General features: G+C 47.4%; 2 protein-coding genes across 2 annotated transcripts in view; both read right to left on the reverse strand.

Moving 5' to 3' along the window:
- LOC309564464 (uncharacterized protein) overlaps positions 1–23,093 on the reverse strand; it is a gene marked incomplete at both ends in the record, with an annotated part of 826,241 nt that overhangs the window by 110,297 nt on the left and 692,851 nt on the right.
- Positions 1,026–22,188, reverse strand: LOC309564044 (uncharacterized protein; the record flags this gene model as incomplete). Its single annotated transcript, XM_082268669.1, has 3 exons — positions 1,026–1,846; positions 17,681–17,815; positions 22,095–22,188. The coding sequence occupies 3 exons, from the start codon at positions 22,186–22,188 to the stop codon at positions 1,026–1,028; spliced, it is 1,050 nt and encodes a 349-aa protein (XP_082124795.1).

The raw sequence follows: 23,093 nt of genomic DNA on the forward strand, positions 1-23,093 counted from the left end.
ACACTGTACACAGACTGGAGGTACAGCAGAGATGGGGGATGGGCCACTTCTATGCACTCACCCCTCACTTACATTAAACATGGCAGGCTGGTCTCTTACCCCTCCTCCTCCCCTCGCAGCTCATTTAGTGAAGCAGACTCTGTGTCTCATCCCAGGGATGTGATGATGATGTTAGCGCTGAGCGGCACTACACCAGCCCATGGGGGAGGTGACAGAGATTACAAGTCCCGAGGAAGGGCGGAGAGCGTGGGGGGGGGGCGGCACGTTGATGTTCTGCATCGTCCGCCTCCTGAGGCAACACCATCCAATGAGAGGGGAACAGCGGGGGACGCAGCCAGGCCAACGGTGCATGTTAATCCAGCAATGACACTTCTGTGGGGGGAGGGGGTGGGGGAGGGGCCAGGATGGCGTCACACACAACCGCGATTATTCTGGGTTCCGAATTGGAAAAGGCTGCATGGCGATGCGCCGATCATTTTCAACACCCCCAGCGACAACGTGAGTACATTGATCAGATTGTACATTCAGTCCATAGCGGCCTATGAAGAGAATCCTCAGCTCCATCTAGTGGCCATAATCCAGTATTTGTCCCAAAATACCTCAATTAAAAAAAAGAGAAATAACACATTATGGCCACTAGATAGAGCTGACGATTATAGGAAATCACACATTTTTTTTAAAAACAGACCTCTTAATGTTTGTGAAATATTCCCGCACAAAATGTACTCAGCCAATGAAAGGTAAGGACTCCATTTTTATTTTTCTCCTGCTATCAATGGCCAACATGGGACAACACTTCATCCATGTCTTTGGTGATCTCTGATCTCCTTATGAAGTGTTTCTTACATGATGAATATCAGCCATGGAGTATATCTGAGGTGTATATCAGGGTGTGCTTCTCCCCCACATGTCCACCAACATTCATATAGAAGACATTTCCCGCACTCAAGGCAACAATACACCTCCAGGGTTGTGTGGGACCCCTGATGTACAGGAAGACAGGACTTCAGTGAGGAACATTTCCCTCACTCAGGACAGGAATACGGCTTCCCACCAGTGTGAGATCTCTGATGTTTGTGACAATTAGACTTATATACAAAACATTTACCGCACTCAGGGCAGGAATACGGCTTCTCACCCGTGTGCAATCTCTGATGTGAGGAAAGAGCGGACTTCTGTGAAAGACATTTCCCACACTCAGGACAGGAATACGACTTCTCACCAGTGTGAGATCTCTGATGTTTGTGATAACTAGACTTATATGCAAAACATTTACCGCACTCAGGGCAGGAATACGGCTTCTCACCCGTGTGCAATCTCTGATGTGAGGAAAGAGCGGACTTCTGTGAAAAACATTTCCCACACTCAGGACAGGAATACGGCTTCTCACCCGTGTGCAATCTCTGATGTGTGGAAAGAGTGGACTTGTGTGAAAAACATTTCCCGCACTCAGAACAGGAATACGACTTCTCACCAGTGTGAGATCTCTTATGTATGTAAAAATATGACTTCTCTGAAAAACATTTCCCGCACTCAGCACAGGAATATGGCTTCTCACCAGTGTGAGATATCCAATGTGTGGAAAGAAGAGACTTCTGTGAAAAACATTTCCCGCACTCAGGACAGGAATACGGCTTCTCTCCTGTGTGAGATTTCCGATGTGTGGAAAGATTGGACCTCACTGAAAAACATTTCCCACACTCAGGACAGGAATACGGCTTCTCACCTGTGTGACACCTTTTATGTACACGAAGATTTGATTTATCACGGAAACACTTCCCACACTCAGTACAGGAGAACCTCTTATCTTTTGTAAGGACAGCAACGTCCCTCACAGTCTGAGGTTCTTCAGGATAAGAGGAATACGATGGTCCGGCACTGTCCCTCACAGTCTGAGGTTCCTCAGGATAAGAGGAATACGATGGTCCATCTACACTGTGTGGTGCCGGATGGACATTTGAGGTAGCCGGGTTTTCTCCTGGACTATACTGTGTGATGTCCTCATCTTCTACTTTACAGTCTGGAGACAAAGTGAGACAATCCTCTGAGGTTTTCCTCATCTCCCGTCCATCTACTAAAATAGAAATACAAAGATTATTACTAGACATCAGCAGATTGGTTTCCCTAAACCAAGACTCCGCCCACATCAGACAGCTTTGTCTCTGAGGATCTTACAATTCCCCCCTCAAGGTAACTAGTAAATGGGTCCTCTGATCTCCTACCAGTTCATTTCTTTATTCATGGACCTTAGTCAGAGAGTGAGGAAACAACGAGAACTGTCTTTTATAGGAGTGACAGTGATGAGGGGATTATAGGACGAGTGTCCCCTCCCCCTCTATCACTCATTGCCATCTTCCCAACACAAGAAGTCCCGCACTTCCTTATTTAGTCCATGATTTAGTCATGAATAACAGCGGGGCTGAGCCCCACCAGAGGTCAGAGAGTGAGGATTGGGGGAGAACAACCAAGATGAAGACTGGACTGATCCTGAAGACCACCATCATTGGGTTACTGACTCCTCCCTCATTATCACTTTCTGTTTAAGTTTCCAAAGTTGGAGGATGTTATCACATTATTATCACCATGTAAAAGTCTGTCCTCCAATCAGATCATCAGATATAAAATGTCCAGCTGGTAGGAAATGGACTACAGAGACTACCTTATGGAAGGACTCAATTAGTCCATACAGAGGAAAGAACTTTTGGACTGTAAGGAGGAAAGCTTATATTGCGAGGGTATTAGAGTTCTTTCCTCTGTATGGACTAATTGAGTCCTTCCATAAGGTAGTCTCTGTAATTCCTTTATTTATATTTTCCCTCTAAAAACATGTTGTCCCCCACCCCCGGTGGGGTTTTGCTTACCATACAGCCATAGACAACAATACACCTAGCGTATAAACACGTTGAAGATCTTTCAAATTAGACAAGCCAGAATGTCAGTTTGTATATATATATATATGTGAAACGCGTCAACGGTAGACGCCAGCACTCTCCAGGCACTACAGGAAGCTTTCTGTCTCCGAGTGGACAAATAGAGTCACGGTCACGTGGGACGCCGGACGCCAGCGGAAGTTGTGTCGAGGAAGTCCAGGCATCATGTACTCACAGACAGCACCTCACGGAAGAGGACACTGGATTGGCGAAGACAGATTTGAGCACTAGCAAAGACGCCGAGTTCACTAAACACCGGGGGAAAGATTACACACCGCCTGCCGTGAGTATTACCCGATCAGAGGCACGGGACTTTACCCTTTCAATACTGGAACAGACACGGAGGAGAAGCTACCGGTAAGGCCCGCTTCCCCACACCCCTTGTTGGATACACATTGGGCAATTTCCACCGGGTGGATTACCGATGCCTAGCTTTAACCCTCTGTACATGTAGGGTAACGATCCTGTTTAACACTGACCTCACGAAGCAGGACAGTTGTCATCTGCATCCCTCTCCGGTGAGGAACTTCTTCCCACTTTGGATTGCTCTGCTCCCTCTCCCCAATATTGTCCATCCGTCTGAGACCCCCTCCAACTCTTCCCATCCTCATACATCTCAGATAACCAGCCCCACCACTACCGTGACTCAACCTACCTCGTGGTCCCAAACCACCTCCACTTTATTGCGGGACTGCCATTCCCACACCACTCAGGTGACAATTGGTCGGATAGCGACCACTACAGGGTACCAGCAAGTCTCAGTTGGGTGGCCACCCAGTACACACAATATGTTTTGCCTGTATGTGAATTATTGATATATACTTTTCCAGCAATACTGTGATATTTAGTGTACTTGGCCATTTCCAGACATCTAGTTGTCCACATCAGTTAGTAGCTATTCTATGTCTACTATTTACACTGGCATCTAGGGTCACATAGACCCATTCCTTATACACTGATCACTACATTGTAGGGAATACGAGACACAATAGCACTCAGGGTCTGTAGCAGTGATCTCTAGTTGTGTACCCACACATCACTCCTCTCCCATCGGGCCTTCTGAGACAGAGCCCTAGTAGTTGCCGCAGTGCCTGGCTAGGGTGGAGTCCCCACACTGAGCACACCACCCACACTGACCTAAGGGGTCGGCTCTCCATTACTTGTGTCACTATCGCTATAAGATAGTTTTTACCTGTGATTACATGTCCTTTTTGTATTGCACTACTTGATCAATAAAGTTTATATTTTGCACAAATTACCCAGTGAGCCCTGTTTCTTGCAAGCTTTCCGGGAGGGTCTTTCCCCTCTCAACACCCCAGCCCTTTTTCGATTACGTGCTCGGTTGCTTAGGGTTCCCGGTCACACTTTTCCGTCTGGGTCTTTTTCATTTTTGGGCTGATTGGACCCATCCTGGGTCTCTGGATCCCACCCACAGCACAGTTTTTATTCTCTTTGCATATTAAGTGGTTAATGACCCACCTGTGCTGATCTCTGTAGGAGTGTCCTCCTCTATAAATGTCCCCGTTATTCCATCCTCCTCCATAGACTGCTGATCATCCCCCACATACGTCTCTTCTTCTTCTGCTTTAACCTCAAATTCTATATCGATTGGATCTCCACTCTAAACCAAGAAAATGAGAGAGAATATCATCTGGAAGATATAAGATTTATCATTGTGATATTATATATAAAAAAAATACATCCTCTCCAGAAGTCCATGTTCTAGATGCTCCAATCCACCAACCTTGTAACATTGAGGGATGGTGTGACCTTCCTGTGTGGAATCCCGGGAATACAGAGGACGGGGACATCCCTTTGGTGGAATCCCGGTTTTAGGTGACTTCATCATATCCATGTGTTCTTCTGAAAACTCCTCCATCACTCCATACTCCTCATCCTCCTCTTTATACTCTTCTTTAACATCAATATTATCACCCTCCAAGTTTCCACTCTGAATATATAATAAAATATTCATTGTAACAAACATGCTTGTATATAAATTATAACTACCAATAATTGTTCCTCATCTACCTGATGATGGTGGGGGATGGTGTGACCTTCCTGTGAGGAATCCTGGGAATACAGAGGACGGGGACATCTCTCTGGTGGGTTCCTGGAGCTGGATGACTCCTCCATGGTGTCCTGATACAGATCTTTGTACTCTTTTGGAAACTCTGACTCCTCCATCACCCCGTCCTCATCATCCTCCTCTTTTATCTCTTCTTTAACCTCAACTTTAGAATCTCTCAGGTTTCCACTCTGAATATATAATAAAAATGACATCAATGGTAACAATGCAGATAATGTACAGATCCTAATGATACTATCAGTGATTGTTCCTCATCTACCTGATGATGGTGGGGGATGGTGTGACCTTTCTGTGTGGAATCCTGGGAATACAGAGGACGGGGACATCTCTCTGGTGGGTTCCCATTACTGGATCCATCTGTAGGAAACACACACACTGACTGAATACATTGTTTCTATGTGTTTATCAGATGATGGGGGATCTAGGTGGAGCCTCCGTACTGCTCTCTCCTTTACAATAAAGTCTCCTCTTACCCGGTGATGTGAGGGGCGGCTGATTCTCCATCATGACGTCCTTCCAAGCACCGCTCACCTCTCCTGTCAGTAACTCGATGATCTCTCTGGTGACTTCTCAAATCTTCTTTTTATTTCTCTATTCTATCAGGGAGGGAGGTGGAGGCAATGTGATGGTCATATGATCTCCAGACTTCACAGGAAGAAAACTCTAGATATGAACACAAAGAGAAAAAATTAAATGACATTCCCAGAATCCTCCTCACCTCTCCGGTCAGGTCTGTGTTTTATTAATAGAGATAAGAGTGATGTCATGTGACCTCCCAGAATCCCCCTCAACTCTCCGGTCAGGTCTTTGTTTTATTAATAGAGATAAGAGTGATGTCATGTGACCTCCCAGAATCCTCCTCACCTCTCCGGTCAGGTCTGTGTTTTGTCAATCCCCATTTCAGACTGAGGTAGAATTTACCCACAAAGGGCCCCCCACTCCAAGGGTTCAAAGCTTGTCGTAAGCAATTCTGGCGTCCCTTCATATTACACAAGACATAAAGCCCCACCTTGCTAGTAAGGATGCCAAGGGTCCATCCACATCCTCAGAGCATCAGAATAGAAAAAGAGCCAGTTGGAGGGACATTGGGAGGAGGAACTGTGAGATCAGTGTGATGTCATAGGATTCTATTACTTAGATTTGAGGGACATTATTGGGAGGAGGAGCTGTGTGCGGGGGGGGGGGGGGGAGGCTCTTTAGGTTTCTGGGCACAGAATCGTTTCTCCCGGATGTGTCCCACCTCTCCTAAACTGAAAGATGAACTTTTTCAGTGGGCTTTGCCAGGACTTATCATATTCCTGTGATCTCTGTGTACTCCGGAGACTTTACTGATCACATTTTAACATCTGAGACTGGGAGCATTATGGAAAAACTAGATTTTAACATCCCCCCCACAGCACTGCCCCCTTGACATCCCCCCCCCCACAGCACTGCCCCTTTCACATACTCCCCACAACATTGTCTTCCGGGAAATAGCAGGTAGCGGTGGCCATCTTGGATGAGGCCAAACGCAGCGGAACCCCAATTTTGTTCTCGCGGAACCTATTGGGAAACACTGGTTTAGCCTGATGAGGTGGGAAGGTGATTGGTGGGAAAGGTGACCCATCTCCTAAAGGAAGAGGATGTTCCGGCCCTGTTAGTAGGGAAATGTTCTGACCCTGAAGGGGTTAATCTAGGTTTCCACACTATATATGTGTGTATCATCATCTGCTGGAGATAAAAGAGGTCACAGTGACTATGGAGGAAGAGGACGGACATGACGGGGGGGGGGGGGTTACTGAGTGTAAATAGAAAATAAGATCTTATTACCTTCTTAGCTGCCACTCCCAACAACGTCTCCTTTGTACTTTGTACCTCAGGAACTTCCTGTGTGTAGCCGACATCACTTCCTGTCTTCCATAGAGACTTCCTGTCTGGGTAGAAGTGAGATCCCCACCTTGTGGAGCTCAGAGGAACTGCAGCCCCGAGAAACGTCTCGTAGTGAGAACACGGCCTTGTGCTGTGTGTGTATGTACTGTATATCCTTATAGATGGGTCATCTCCACTCCCACCAAGGGGGCGGCGGTTGCCCAATATGTGAAAAATGTATGGACAATTTATAAAATGTCTGTAATAATACTGTATTCTGTATGCACAATGTAGCAACCAATAGCGCTTCTCAGTAGGAGGGAGGGACTACTGATGGGTCAAATACCCTGCACAGATGCAGCGGAAGTTGCTCCGCCTCCTTAGCCAATCAGCACGGCACTGTAAACCGCCCCTTCCCTAGCCCACCTCATTTGACTGAAAACAATTTCTGGTTGGCTCACACAGGACTGTACACAAAGAGCTCCAAAGCTGAAGAACATCAGAAACAATGTCCACCACCCACATGGAATGCCGGCTACTGTGTACATCTCCTGTGCTATGTCTGCAGTCTCTGACCGTCTCCTGTACCATGTCTGCAGTCTCTGACCATCTCCTGTACTATGTCTGCAGTCTTTGACCATCTCCTGTACTATGTCTGCAGTCTCTGACCATCTCCTGTACCATGTCTGCAGTCTCTGACCATCTCCTGTACTATGTCTGCAGTCTCTGACCGTCTCCTGTACTATGTCTGCAGTCTCTGACCGTCTCCTGTACCATGTCTGCAGTCTCTGACCATCACTCACATGGAATGCCAGCTGCAGAACCTTCAAGAAGTCTTATCAGTGTGATCACCCGGGGTGCAGTGTACATCTCCTGTACCACATCTGCAGTCTCTGACCGTCTCCTGTACTATGTCTGCAGTCTCTGACCATCTACTGTACTATGTCTGCAGTCTCGGACCGTCTCCTGTAGTATGTCTGCAGTCTCGGACCATCTCCTGTAGTATGTCTGCAGTCTCTGGCCGTCTCCTGTACTATGTTTGCAGTCTCTGACCATCTCCTGTACTATGTTTGCATTCTCTGACCATCTCCTGTAGTATGTCTGCAGTCTCTGACCGTCTCCTGTACTATGTCTGGATCTCTGCCTTATTTACATAGACTGAGCTCCGTTCTGTGTCTCTGCCCGACGATCGGCGGGTGCCAGAGGACATCCATTTCCCGGCACCCGCAGATATCTTCTACATCCCCTGCAGGTCGGAAGTGCAGAATCACGTGTATATACACATGACTCTGCACAGGAGGGCCGCCCTGGAGCAGAATATCGGCTATAGTCCCTAACTGGATAAATGTTTATTCCAGGAGTTAGATATTTCTATACAGAAATCATAGGCGGTGGCTTAGGCAATAGCCAATCACAGGAGAACATTCTACATACGTAGTGAGAAGGAAACTAGCTGATAATACTTTCTCATTTCTTAGAAATCACACGATTTACAGTCCACCAAAACTCCACAGTTTCAGCTAAAATACACCATATCACCAAAAGTATTGGGACGCCTGCCTTTACACACACATGAACTTTAATGGCATCCCAGTCTTAGTCCGTAGGGTTCAATATTGAGTTAGCCCACCCTTTGCAGCTATAACAGCTTCAACTTTTCTGGGATGGCTGTCCACAAGGTTTAGGAGTGTCTATGGGAATGTTTCACTATTGTTCCAGAAGTGCAATTGTGAGGTCAGGCACTGATGATGGACGGGAAAGCCTGGCTTGCAGTCTGCGCACTAATTCATCCCAAAGGTTTTCTATCGGGTTGAGGTCAGGACTCTGTGCAGGCCAGTCAAGTGTCTCCACCGCAAACTCACTCATCCGTCTCTTTATGGACCTTGCTTTTTGCACTGGTCCAAATCATTGGGTGGAGCGAGGATTATGGTGTGGGGGTTGTGTCTCAGGGGTTGGGCTTGGCCCCTTATCTCCAGTGAAGGGAACTCTTAAGACGTCAGCATACCAAGACATTTTGGACAATTTCATGTTCCCAACTTTGTGGGAGGAGTTTGGGGATGGTCCCTTCCTGTTCCAACATGACTGCACACCAGTGCACAAAGCACGGTCCATAAAGACATGGATGAGCGAGTTTGGGGTGGAGGAACTTGACTGGCCTGAGTTCTCAAATTGACGTCCACCTGGATCGACGAATGTCCTGCGCAGCCGTCTTTTGACAATAGGCTGGGCAGGAAGTGGTCAATACATTGACTTCTTTTCCTCTGCTAGCTTCTGCTGCGGGCCACTCTCCAGGGCACTAGAAAGGACCCAGGTGAGGTGCTCTCAGTATCTCTGCCTGGGACAGCGGGAAGCATCAGCTTATTCAGCTACTGCTCCCTCCACTCCTGACACTCGCTCAAGGCACTCTAAAGTTCTGGGGTGGCAATTCCGCAAGCCCAGAATACGATTAATGGTTTGCCGACCCTGGACATGCGCTTCCCTGGTTTAATGTTCTAGGCCACATCAGAGGGCTCTGTGGGCCACATCAATGAGCTCCGTGGGCCAAATCAGAGGGCTCCACGGGCCATATTAGAGGGCCTCGTGGGCCACATCATAGGGCTCCATGGGCCACATCAATGAGCTTCCTAGGCTAAATCAGAGGGCTCAGTGGGCCACATCAGAGGGCTCCGTGGGCCACATCAGAGGGCTCATGGGTCACATCAGAGGGCTCATGGGTCACATCAGAGGGCTCATGGGTCACATCAGAGGGCTCATGAGCCACATCAGAGGGCTCCATGGGCCACATCAGAGGGCTCCGTGGGCCACATCAATGAGCTCCGTGGGCCTAATCAGAGGGTTCCATGGGCCGCATCAGAGGGCTCCGTGGGCCACATCAGAGGGCTTCGTGGGCCACATCAGAGGGCTCATGGGCCACATCAGAGGGCTCCATGGGCCACATCAGAGGGCTCCGTGGGCCACATCAGAGGGCTCCGTGGGCCACATCAGAGGGCTCCGTGGGCCACATCAGAGGGCTCCGTGGGCCACATCAGAGAGCCCCGTGGGCCACATCAGAGGGCTCCGTGGGCCACATCAGAGGGCTCCGTAGGCAGCATTTGAGAGCTCCATGGGCCACAGGTTGAGCACCCCTGGAATTTACAAACTATGGGATATATATCTGAAAATTGATCAATCCTGATGTACTAATGGGCAATTTCCTTTCTTGAGGCCCGAAAATGCCAAGACAGTACAAATACCCCCAAATTACCCTTTTTTGGAAAGAAGACAGTCCAGTGCAAGGCTGTGATAAGAGGTGAAGAGAAGGGGAGGCTCCCTCGGGCACTGCAAGGAGATTGATGGAGGGGATTTAAGGGGATAGGGGGAGTTTGAGGATGGCAGGGGGTAAGAGTTGCTCTAGGAAAATCAACTTGGGGGGGTATGCTAGGAGTGGTGATTGAGGTGGATTTATGTTGGGGGGGATGAGGCAAAAGGCTTTGTGATGGAGTGATGTGGGGGGTTTGTGCTAGGAGATATAAATACTACAAAGGATGGTCAGAGACTGCAGACATAGTACAGAAGACAGTCAGAGACTGCGGACATGGTACAGGAGACGGTCAGAGACTGCAGACATGGTACAGGAGACGGTCAGAGACTGCAGACATGGTACAGGAGACGGTCAGAGACTGCAGATATAGTACAGGAGATGGTCAGAGACTGCAGACATAGTACAGGAGATGGTCAGAGACTGCGGACATAGTACAGGAGACGGTCAGAGACTGCAGACATGGTACAGGAGACAGTCAGAGACTGCAGACATGGTACAGGAGACAGTCAGAGACTGCGGGCATGGTACAGGAGACAGTCAGAGACTGCGGGCATGGTACAGGAGACGGTCAGAGACTGCAGACATGGTACAGGAGACGGTCAGAGACTGCAGACATAGTACAGGAGATGGTCAGAGACTGCGGACATAGTACAGGAGATGGTCAGAGACTGCGGACATAGTACAGGAGATGGTCAGAGACTGCGGACATGGTACAGGAGATGGTCAGAGACTGCAGACATAGTACAGGAGACGGTCAGAGACTGTGGGCATGGTACAGGAGACGGTCAGAGAGTGCAGACATGGTACAGGAGACGGTCAGAGACTGCAGACATGGTACAGGAGACAGTCAGAGGCTGCGGGCATGGTACAGGAGAAGGTCAGAGACTGCAGACATGGTACAGGAGACGGTCAGAGACTGCAGACATAGTACAGGAGACGGTCAGAGAGTGCAGACATGGTACAGGAGACGGTCAGAGACTGCAGACATGGTACAGGAGACAGTCAGAGGCTGCGGGCATGGTACAGGAGACGGTCAGAGACTGCAGACATGGTACAGGAGATGGTCAGAGACTGCAGACATGGTACAGGAGACAGTCAGAGGCTGCGGGCATGGTACAGGAGACGGTCAGAGACTGCAGACATGGTACAGTAGACGGTCAGAGACTGCGGACATGATACAGGAGATGGTCAGAGACTGCAGACATAGTACAGGAGATGCAAAAGGAAGGAAAAATGGTCATGGGACTTTAGATGAGGTAGGTTGCTTGCTTAAATGACCAGATAAAGTGAAGTCTCAAAAAAGTTTATTCATTACATGATTGATAATAGACAGAGATATATAACAAATACGACATCACATAATCCAGATAGAAATACAGACATAGAATGTAGAGAAGGGCTCAAAATTTCAAGTCCCGAGCTACTAGCCAGGCCTTAAGGGTTACTCGCCACCAGTTGCCCCACCCAACCCCTACCCTGCCTCGCCCCCAAATGCGCCCTCTAAAAATAATTTTATAAAATGACACTGTTAAATGTTTTTGCATGACTGCAGAAGTTGCATAAATAAATATTAATAACAACAGTGTGATTGTATGTGCGTTTTACCTGGATTTTAGGTGCACTTCTATTGAATTCTATTACACAGTGCGTTTTCTGAAGCCGCATCAAAGATGCAGCATGCAGGACTTTAAAGCGCTTTCATGAAAACGCACTTTGTAATAGAAATCCAATAGAAATGCACCTAAAATCCAGGTAAAACGCACATACAATTACACTGGCCAAACCACAGTTCACCAGTTATTAGGGATAAGAGAGTGAATAGGGGGGGGCTGGGTTGTAATAATATATGTTAATGAAGAGCGGAGTGAAGGGCTGTAGAGAAAGTGCTAAGGCTGTATTTTGGGACAGGACAGGGTCAGCTAAATGGCTGCTTGGAATGCTCAGAGCTGGGACCAGAGGCTGCAGGACATACAGTACTGATTTATGGAGAGGAGAGCTGAAAGATAGAAGTATATGAAGGGTTAATGTGAACAGAGGAGTACAAGAATCGCTGCTGACTTACAATTGTGCAGGGAAGATAAAGACAAGTGCGAGGAGACGGACAAAGTGAAAGTGACCTGGCCGGGAAGGAGAACAAACCAACAGGGGAAGGGGAGCTTGGAAGGAGAGAAGTGATTAACCACTTTACCACCGGAGGATTTTGCGGTCTTCCGTCCAGGCCACTTTTTGCGATTTGGCGCTGTGCGACTTCAACTGACAATTGCGCGGTCGTGCGACGCCGTACCCAAACGAAATTTACGTCCTTTTTTTCCAACAAACAGAGCTTTCTTTTGGTGGTATTTGATCACCTGTGCGATTTTTACTTTTTGCGCTATAAACAAAAAAAGAGCGTTTATTTTGAAAAAAATAACAATATTTTTAACATTTTTTTATATGAAATTCCCCCCAAAAAAGATGTAAAAACCAATTTTTTAAAAAATTTTTGGCCAATTTGTTTTATCCTACCTATGTTTGGTAAAAAAAAAATCGCAATAAGCGTATTTTGATTGGTTTGCGCAAAAGTTATTGCGTTTACTAACAAAGGGAAAGATTTCTGTCATTTTTGGTGTTTTTTTTTTAACGCGTAATGGCGGCGATCTGCGATTTTTTTTGCGGGACTGCGACATTGCGGCGGACAGACCGGACCCCTGACTGACATTTTTGACACTTTTGGGGGTACCAGTGACATTACTGCAGTAATCAGTGCTATACATATGCACTGTTACTGTAAAAATGACACTGGCAGGGAAGGGGTTAATTTTATTGGAGAGGGAGGGGTTAATGTATGCCTGGTGCTTACTGACGTGTAGAGGGGGAGGTGACTGAGTGACAAAGGGACAGATCGGATGTCCAGCTATGCTGAACAGTCCGATCTGTCACTCCCTGTCACTATGGAGATCCGCCCGCTGTGTTTACACACAGCGGGCGGATCTCCAGACTCGATCCCCGACGATCGGGTAAGAGCAGCGGCGATCGCCGCTGCTCCTCCCCTGGCCCGACTCCCGCTGTGAATGAAAACAGCGGGAGCGAGCCTCCGGCGGCGCGCAAGCGCCGCCCAGAAGGGGGAGTGTCCAGTCACGTTAATACTACGTGGCTGGACGATAACGAACCACTCTGCCGCAGTAGTATTACTGTGAGCGGTTGCAGAGTGGTTAATGGCTGTAGGAGAGAAAAGTGGCTGGAACGGAGGAGTCCAGAAATCCTGCATTGTGCAATAACAGGAGGGAGAATGACATTCACTCCTGTCAGGCAGGTGAAGGCAGAAGCTCCTAGTGCCCCCCCCCCCCCCCTCATCACAGATATGGACACTGCCCACCCCTGCACGTACCGACAGTGTTCTGTCTCTTCCTCTCCTCGACAGTGTTCTGTCTCCCTCCTTTTCCCTCCCCCACCCCCTCTGTTCCATGCACATATAGTCAGTTGTACATGAGCTTATGTGCCCACATGTGCGCACACAAGAGCACTAGTTTTAGTCAATCATGCAGGTATATAAACTCCATTGACACATATTGCATGTTTGTGTGCATATTTAACTGTGTATGTGTATATATGTGTATGCATGTGTGCATATATGTATACATATACATATATATATGTATGTGTGTATTACATCCATGTGCACCATGCTACGGATTTCTCCATTTTTTTAGTGCAGTTTTATTGAATCCTCCTATTTAACATTTAGCTTAATCTAAGGCATGTTTTTTTATATTATTTTATTATATATTACTAGACACCTAAAGGTGGTGGTCATATTCTCTACATATATATATGTATAATAATCTCTTGATATTTTAGGAATTGTTTTATTATCATTATTATTATACATTCAAATCCATGCCCATTCGGCCACGACTGAATGAGTGCAGGTGCGATCAGTCTGCCTTTTTAGTATAGCTCGAGGACAGTTTTAAAGCTTTTCAGTCACAGTGCTTAGTATGCAATACATGCTGGAGCCTGATAGATGGCGCAGCATGGAGTGCAGGTCACGTCCTGACGGACTTCTTTTACGTCACTTCCGCCAGAAACGACAGCTCCGCCGAAAAAAACGGAAGTAATGGAAGTGGAGCCGGGTCCTGGAACGCAGGAAGCGTCCAGGATGGCGGAACCTGGCGACCCACTCAAAGACTCCGAAGACAACAATGTGAATGGAGGTGCGCAGAAAGCACATACAGTGACGCCCCGGTAATGCTTTTCTAACAAATGGAACACGTGTTTCACATCATGGTTTGCCTTTTTTTCCCAATGATATTTTGCTCTGACCTGGCTCTTCCTTCACATGGAGCCTGAACACAGTTCAGTGAGTGGGTTTGAGCATGCAATACACATTGGGAAGCGAGGAACACTATAAAATATTATATAACATCACATACTGTCCCTGTAGCTGCATTTGGATGGCCCAATGAAATAGGGCCGAATTTTGTCTTGTTCCTGTTAATTGTGTAAGTTTGTAATGCTTGCTATTATGAGATCACAATGTTACTATTGTTCATTAGTGTATTGCATAACATGGTCATTTATTTACTTGCACAGTATTATCATTATTATTTTTTGTTTTTGACCCACCCACTAGGGGTGGAGCATTTGCCTTTGATCATGTGACCTTTTTAGAATACAAAAAGCCCTACCACTCACTCCTCCAATTAGCTCTGATGAAGGGGGAACACCCCGACACACGTGAGCTGTTCTTTGGAGGTCCACATCCTTCCACGGCTTGCGATAGCAGAGGATTCTCAGTGGAGACCCTTGGTGGTCTTCTATGGCTCATGTTTGCCCGTGTTTCACATTTGCTTTGTGAGTATAATGTGTAAGTCTTTTCATTTTAATAAATTGTTTTAAAGATAATGTGCTAGGCCGGTGCGCCCTCTGTCCATCTCATGAATAATACATGGTTAGTATCCAGATACATATGTCTTCACATCTATATCTCTACGCGTTTCGTGGAACTTTCAGACACTCATCAGGAGCTTGATAAAAAAAAATAAAGCTAATTTTAGAATACAAAAATCTTAAAAAATAAAAAGAATACACCAAATTGCTCCCTTAGAAATATTGTATACATAAGATCCTACTACTTACATGTAACAAACCAAAGCAGGCCCTGTGACCATAAGGGAATGAGAGCACGGTGAGGGGAGGAGTCTAACCCCGGGCTGAGGCGGGTATAAGCCAATTGGTCCTAAAAAAGGGGGGAGGGGACCCAGCAGATGCAGACCCGGACCCCTATAATTCCAACAAGTCTAAAAGCACACAGTGACCAATTATTCTAAGAAAGAGGTAAGTATAAAAATAAATAGGGGATATATGTATATATATATATAGCGATAGATAGAAGGAAAAAAATATATAGACTGCAGACATACTATAGGAGACAGTCAGAGACTTCAGACATGGTAAAGGAGATGGTCAGAGACTGAAGACATAGTACAAGAGACGGCCAGAGATTGCAGACATACTACAGAAGACAGTCAGAGATTGCAGACATGGTGCAGGAGACGGTCAGAGATTGCAGACATGGTACAGGAGATAGTCAGAGACTGCAGACATGGTACAGGAGACGGTCAGAGACTGCAAACATGGTACAGGAGGGGGTGGGGGAGGAGCCAGGATGACGTCACGCACAACCGCGATTATTCTGGGTTCTGCATCGTAACAATCGGAAAAGGCTGCATGGCGATGCGCCGATCATTTTCAACACCCCCAGTGACAACGTGAGTACATTGATCAGATTGTACATTCAGTCCATAGCGGCCTATGAAGAGAATCCTCAGCTCCATCTAGTGGCCATAATCCAGTATTTGTCCCAAAATACCTCAATTAAATAAAAACGAAATAACACATTATGGCCACTAGATGGAGCTGACGATTATAGGAAATCACACATTTTTTTTAAAAACAGACCTCTAAATGTTTGTGAAATCTTCCCTTACAAAATGTACTCAGCCAATGAAAGGTAAGGGCTCCATTTTTATTTTTCTCCTGCTAACAATGGCCAACACGGGACAACACTTCATCCATGTCTTTGGTGATCTCGGATCTCCTTATGAAGTGTTTCTTACATGATGAAGATCAGCCATGGAGTATATCTGAGGTGTATATCAGGGTGTGCTTCTTCCCTACATGTCCACCAACCTTCATATAGAAGCCATTTCCCGCACCCAAGGCACTAATACACCTCCAGGGCTGTGTGGGACTCCTAAAGTACAGGAAGACAGGACTTCAGTGAGGAACATTTCCCTCACTCAGGACAGGAATGTGGCTTCTCCCCCGTGTGAGATCTCTGATGTCTGGAAAGATGGGCCTTCTGTGAAAAACATTTCCCGCACTCAGGACAGCAATACGGCTTCTCACCAGTGTGCGATCTCTGATGTGTGGAAAGATGGGACTTGCGTGAAAAACATTTCCCGCACTCAGGACAGGAATAAGGCTTCTCACCAGTGTGCAATATCTGATGATTGAAAAGAGTGGAACTCTCTGAAAAACATTTCCCGCACTCAGGACAGGAATACGGCTTCTCACCAGTGTGAGATCTCCGATGTTTGTAAAGATTGGATGTCACTGAAAAACATTTCCCGCACTCAGGACAGGAATACGGCTTCTCACCAGTGTGAGATCTCCGATGTTTGTAAAGATCGGACTTCTGTGAAAAACATTTCCCGCACACAGGACAGGAATACGACTTCTCACCCGTGTGCAATTTCTGATGTGTGGAAAGAGAAGACTTCTGTGAAAAACATTTCCCACACACAGGACAGGAATACGACTTCTCACCCGTGTGCAATCTCTGATGTGTGGAAAGAGAAGACTTCTGTGAAAAACATTTCCCACACTCAGGACAGGAATACGGCTTCTCGCCAGTGTGCACTCTCTGATGTGTGGAAAGAGCGGACATCTGTGCAAAACATTTCCCACAGTCAGGACAGGAATATGGCTTCACACCAGTGTGCACTCTCTGATGTGTGGAAAGACCGGACTTCTCAAAAAAACATTTCCCGCACTCAGGACAGGAATACGGCTTCTCACTAGTGTGCGATCTCTGATGTGTGGAAAGATGGGACTTACGTGAAAAACATTTCCCGCACTCAGGACAGGAATACGGCTTATCACCAGTGTGCAATCTCTGATGCATGAAAAGAGAGGACTTCTCTAAAAAACATTTCCCACACTCAGAACAGCAATACGGCTTCTCACCAGTGTGGGATCTCCAATGTGTGGAAAGATGGGACTTCCGTGAAAAACCTTTCCCGCACTCAGGACAGGAATAAGGCTTCTCACCAGTGTGCAATATCTGATGCTTGAAAAGAGTGGACCTCTCTGAAAAACATTTCCCGCACTCAGGACAGGAATACGGCTTCTCACCAGTGTGAGATCTCCGATGTTTGTAAAGATCGGACTTCACTGAAAAACATTTCCCGCACTCAGGACAGGAATATGGCTTCTCCACAGTGTGAGACCTCTGATGTATATAAAGACTGGAATTCACTGAAAAACATTTCCCGCACTCAGGAGAGGAATACGGCTTTCCATCTGTGTGACACCTTTTCTGCACACGAAGATTTGATTGAACACTGAAACATGTCCCGCACTCAGTACACGGAAATCTTGTATCTGTTGGAAGGACGGCACCGTCCCTCACAGTCTGAGGTTCCTCAGGATAGGAGGAATACGATGGTCCGGCACCATCCCTCACAGTCTGAGGTTCCTCAGGATAAGAGGAATACGATGGTCCGACACTGTCCCTCACAGTCTGAGGTTCCTCAGGATAAGAGGAATACGATGGTCCATCTACACTGTGTGGTGCCGGATGGACATTTGAGGTAGCCGGGTTTTCTCCTGGACTATACTGTGTGATGTCCTCATCTTCTACTTTACAGTCTGGAGACAAAGTGAGACAATCCTCTGAGGTTTTCCTCATCTCCTGTCCATCTACTAAAATAGAAATACAAAGATTATTACTAGACATCAGCAGATTGGTTCCCCTAAACCAGGACTCCGCCCACATCAGACAGCTTTGTCTCTTAGGATCTTACAATTCCCCCCTCAAGGTAACTAGTAAATGGGTCCTCTGATCTCCTACCAGTTCATTTCTTTATTAATGGACCTTAGTCAGAGAGCAAGGAAACAACGAGAACTGTCTTTTATAGGAGTGACAGTGATGAGGGGATTATAGGACGAGTGTCCCCTCCCCCTCTATCACTCATTGCCATCTTCCCAACACAAGAAGTCCCGGACTTCCTTATTTAGTCCATGATTTAGTCATGAGTAACAGCGGGGCTGAGCCCCACCAGAGGTCAGAGAGTGAGGATGGGGGGAGAACAACCAAGATGAAGACTGGACTGATCCTGAAGACCACCATCATTGGGTTACTGACTCCTCCCTCATTATCACTTTCTGTTTAAGGTTCCAAAGTTGGAGAATGTTATCACATTATTATCACCATGTAAAAGTCTGTCCTCCAATCAAATCACCAGATATAAAATGTCCAGCTGGTAGGAAATGGGTGTAACAAAAGAGAATCCATATTATGTGTATATATAGCAGTGGATAGAGGGGAGAGAGCAGAAGTCAGGAGTGTGTAATGTACAACATAGAGTATATAGTGCAGGGGTCAGGAGTGTGTAATGTACAACATAGAGTATATAGTGCAGGGGTCAGGAGTATGTAATGTACAACATAGAGTATATAGTGCAGGAGTCAGGAGTATGTAATGTACAACATAGAGTATATAGTGCAGGGGTCAGGAGTATGTAATGTACAACAAAGAGTATATAGTGCAGGAATATGTAATGTACACCATAGAGTATATAGTGCAGGGGTCAGGAGTATGTAATGTACAACATAGAGTATATAGTGCAGGGGTCAGGAGTATGTAATGTACAACAAAGAGTATATAGTGCAGGGGTCAGGAGTATGTAATGTACAACATAGAGTATATAGTGCAGGAGTCAGGAGTATGTAATGTACAACATAGAGTATAGGGGTCAGGACTATTGGTGTTCAGTAGTCAACTGGCTTACATATATTTAGTTTTAATGACCCACCTGTGCTGATCTCTGTAGGAGTGTCCTCCTCTATAAATGTCCCCATTATTCCATCCTCATCCATAGACTGCTGATCATCCCTCACATACGTTTCTTCTTCTTCTGCTTTAACCTCAAATTCTATATCGATTGGATCTCCACTCTAAATCAAGAAAATGATTATAATCAATAAATATCATCTTCTGTAAAATAATAGAATTTTTGTCTTACTATAAAATCCTTTTCTCTGATGTTCATTGACGGACACAGCTCCAGAATCTTCTAAACCATTGGGACGTCAGCATTGTTAAACATGAGGGGTGGGAAAAAACACAGCAAAAAAATTCCCAAAAGGCTAAACCTAGCCAACCAGATATGGAGCTCAACCAGGAACAACTGGAGCTCACCTGAAAACAATACACCCTCAAAGGAGGACACGGTCCTCTCAAACTTCGGCCTGCAAAACCTTGCGGCTAAAAGCAGCATCCGCAGATGCCAATACATCCACTTTATTAAATCTCGTGAAAGGATGCACAGACGACCAGGTGGCCGCCTTGCAAACCTGTATTACTGACACCTGATGGTGAAAGGCCCAGGAGGCACTAAGCGCCCACGTAGAAAAGCGCCTTAACCGGGAATGGAGGAACCTGACTCTTGATGGAATAGGCCTGCATCACAGTCTGTCTTGTCCATCTGGAAATGGTAGTGGCAATAGCGTCCAACCCCTTGCAAGGTCCATCCGTAAGGACAAATAGTAAGGCTGATTTCCTGAACGACTCGGTTGCCGCAAGGTACACCATGAGTGCCCGACCCACATCCAGAATTCAGATGGAAACCAGAAACAACCTTAGGAAGTGAAGACTGACAAGGGCGAAGCACCACTATCTCTGTGAGCCACCAGGTAAGGTGAATGACAAGACAACACCACCAGCTCCGACACCCTGCATGCAGAAGTAATAGCCACCAAGAAGGCTACCTTCTGGGACAATATAAGCAGAGGAAGCTCGCAAATATTTTTAAAGGCGGTTACTGGAGAACCGACAGCACCAAATTAAGATCCCATGGAGGCAACAGAGACTGAATTGGGGGAGCCAAGTGGCGAACCCCCTGAACAAATGTGCAAACCAAAGAATGCATAGCCAAAGAACGGTAAAAGAAGACCGCCAAGGCTGAAAACCTGGCCCTGGATGGTACCAAGGACCAGGTGCTGCTCAACACCTCGTTTGAGGAATGCCAAAATCCAAGCAACGGAAAAAGGAATGGGGATGACCCCCAAGAGACTCATACCACGCAATGTACGTCTTCCAGGTGCGATGGTAAATCTTCCTAGAGGTAGATTTTCTAGCCTTTACCAGCGTAGGAATCACCGGTTCAGACAACCCCCTATCCTTCAGCACCTGGCTTTCTACAGCCAAGCCGTTAAAGCCAGCGACTGTAAATCAGGATCGAAGATTGGCCCTTTGGGCCATTAGATCTTCTCTGAGAGGAAGTCTCCAAGGGGCATCGGCGACCGGCCATACCAGATCAGTGTACCAAGACTGGCAAGGCCAGTCTGGAGCCATTAGGATGACCAGATCCCTTCTGCCTCGAACCTTTGCAAAAGACTCGGCAGAAGTATTAGCGGGGGAAAGGCGTATATCATATGATACTGGCCCCAAGGAGCCGCCAGTGATCTGTGGCATCAGCCAGTTCTGCCTCAATTCTATGTACCTTCCTGTTGAGACGAGAGGCCAACAGGTCCACCGCGGAAGTTCTAGAACCTTAGAATGCTGGCTACCTCCCGAGCCGCCAGGACACTTCCCCTTGGTGATTGACATGCCGTGGCATTGTCCCATGGAATCCTTACCAGGCACCCCTAAAGGCGATTTGTCCAATGAGCCAGACAAATATTATCGCCCGAAGTTTCAGTATATTGATCAGTAGTCTTGACTCCTCCAGAGTCCAGACCCCTTGAGCACATCCGTGTCCAAAATGCCTCCCCACCCAGACAGGCTGCCAACCGTGGAGATCACCGTCCAGTACAGGGGAAGGAAGAATTTGCCCTATCGAAGCACCGGAGAGTGAAGCCACCATATCAGGGACCCTCTCGTATCTCGGCTCAACAGGATCAGATTGTCTAGAGACTGTGGATTCTTGTCCCACTTGGCAAGAATCTCTCTTTGCAGAGGACTTGAGTGGAACTGTGCAAACGGAACCGCCTTGAAGGTAGACACCATCAGGCAAAGCACCCTCATGCAAGTGATGAAAGATAACCGTCTGCTGGACAACAGGAGCCAAATCGCATCCTGCAGATTTTTCACCTGGAAGAAACACCCTGGCTGAAGCCAAGTCCAGAGTGAGACCCAGATAGTCCAACTTGGTGGACGGAACCAGATTTTTTTGGAAGGTCAATTACCAACTGAACTCCTGCAGAGTCCGTACAGTAATTTCCGGGTTGTCCTTTAGAGCAATCAGAGACTCTGCTTGCAGAAGAAAAGCGTCCAGGTACCCAGTACCGCAACCCCCCGCTGCTGCTACAATGCAAACACCAGGGCCAACACTTTGGTGAATACCCGAGGAGCTGAGGTGAGACCGAACCGGCCACAGTAAACATGTGGTGGACCGAAGTCTCGGCTCTCCTGTCAAAGGGGTCTTTAAAAGCCAGAGACTCCTCCACTGGATTAGAGTGGATTTATTCAGTCTGGAACCTGAGAATCCACCACAGGTGGGACTGTCCACTTTCTTTTACAGGGACTCTTCAAGGAGATACGGTCTAGCGAAATGCTTAGGCATCGACCTATTGCGTTTAGGTCACTGACTTCTGACAACTTTGTCAAAATAGGCAGAAAAAGTGAATATCTTTTCCGCTTTTGGGGGGCTGCAGGTACCAAAGAGGACCGGCACATCCGACACAGCAGCAGCTGCATCCTCCATTTTCAAGATTGCCCACACCGGTACAATCCGTGCTTCCACCAGCGCCATGTCATGGACAGCTACAGGAAAAAAAGGAATCATCCTCACTAACAGAGCACTTGAAGTGCGTGGACGCAGATCCAGTAGGGTTGCTACATACTAAGCTCACCTCGAAACATAACAATCGGGGAGAACGCCGATTGCAATCCCAGGGGGGGACCCCGGCCAAGGGTCCACAAATGGACCACCTATGAGACCCTGCAAAAGACAAGGGGGTCGCCTTAAGAGCCCACCATAGAGGACAAAATAGACCATAGCCCCATCTTAAAGGTGGGCCGCCCGCCATGATCGCAGGCAGAGTACCCCAGCTCACACAATAATGGCGGCAAGACTGTCACTAAAAATGAAGCACCCCCATGTCGCCACCTGGTTCAAGGGAGGTTCCTAGCTGACCATATGGCCAAGCAGGCCGCAGCCTAAATTTTTGTGGGGGCCCAGCCGCAAATAGCATGGATCCTCAGTCCGGCAGATGCCCAAGGGGGGAGTTGGGGGCTTCAGCGCCCCAACTCAGCCGCATGGCCTAGTGGGCCACAAGCCGTTGCCTAAATGTTGGGAGCACCCCTGTCGCCAGGACACGAGCCCCAGCGGATCCGACCTCCCAGGGCAGCGGAGGGGAATGCGGGTGCCCACACGGGGAGGCAGTGGCTTCAGCCATTCTCCCAGGGGCTGCCTCACATAGGTTCCGCCGAGTAGGCCGCAAAGCCACGGCCTAAGGCCCATACCCGCGGATGGTGAATGCCTATAGCGTGTGGGAGTATAACCCCTGGGACCGCCCCATAGGCGTGGTAAAGCTTTTTCCTGCCTCCTGTCCTACTCCTGTAGGGGGCAGCATAACCCAATGGTAAAGAAGATTCTGGAGCTGTGTCCATCAATGATTTTCATCTTCAAGCACTGAAGAACTGCAGCGCACATGC

Source organism: Pelophylax lessonae (assembly GCF_965119305.1).
Source record: "Pelophylax lessonae genome assembly, chromosome: 9".
Lineage (NCBI taxonomy): Eukaryota > Metazoa > Chordata > Amphibia > Anura > Ranidae > Pelophylax > Pelophylax lessonae.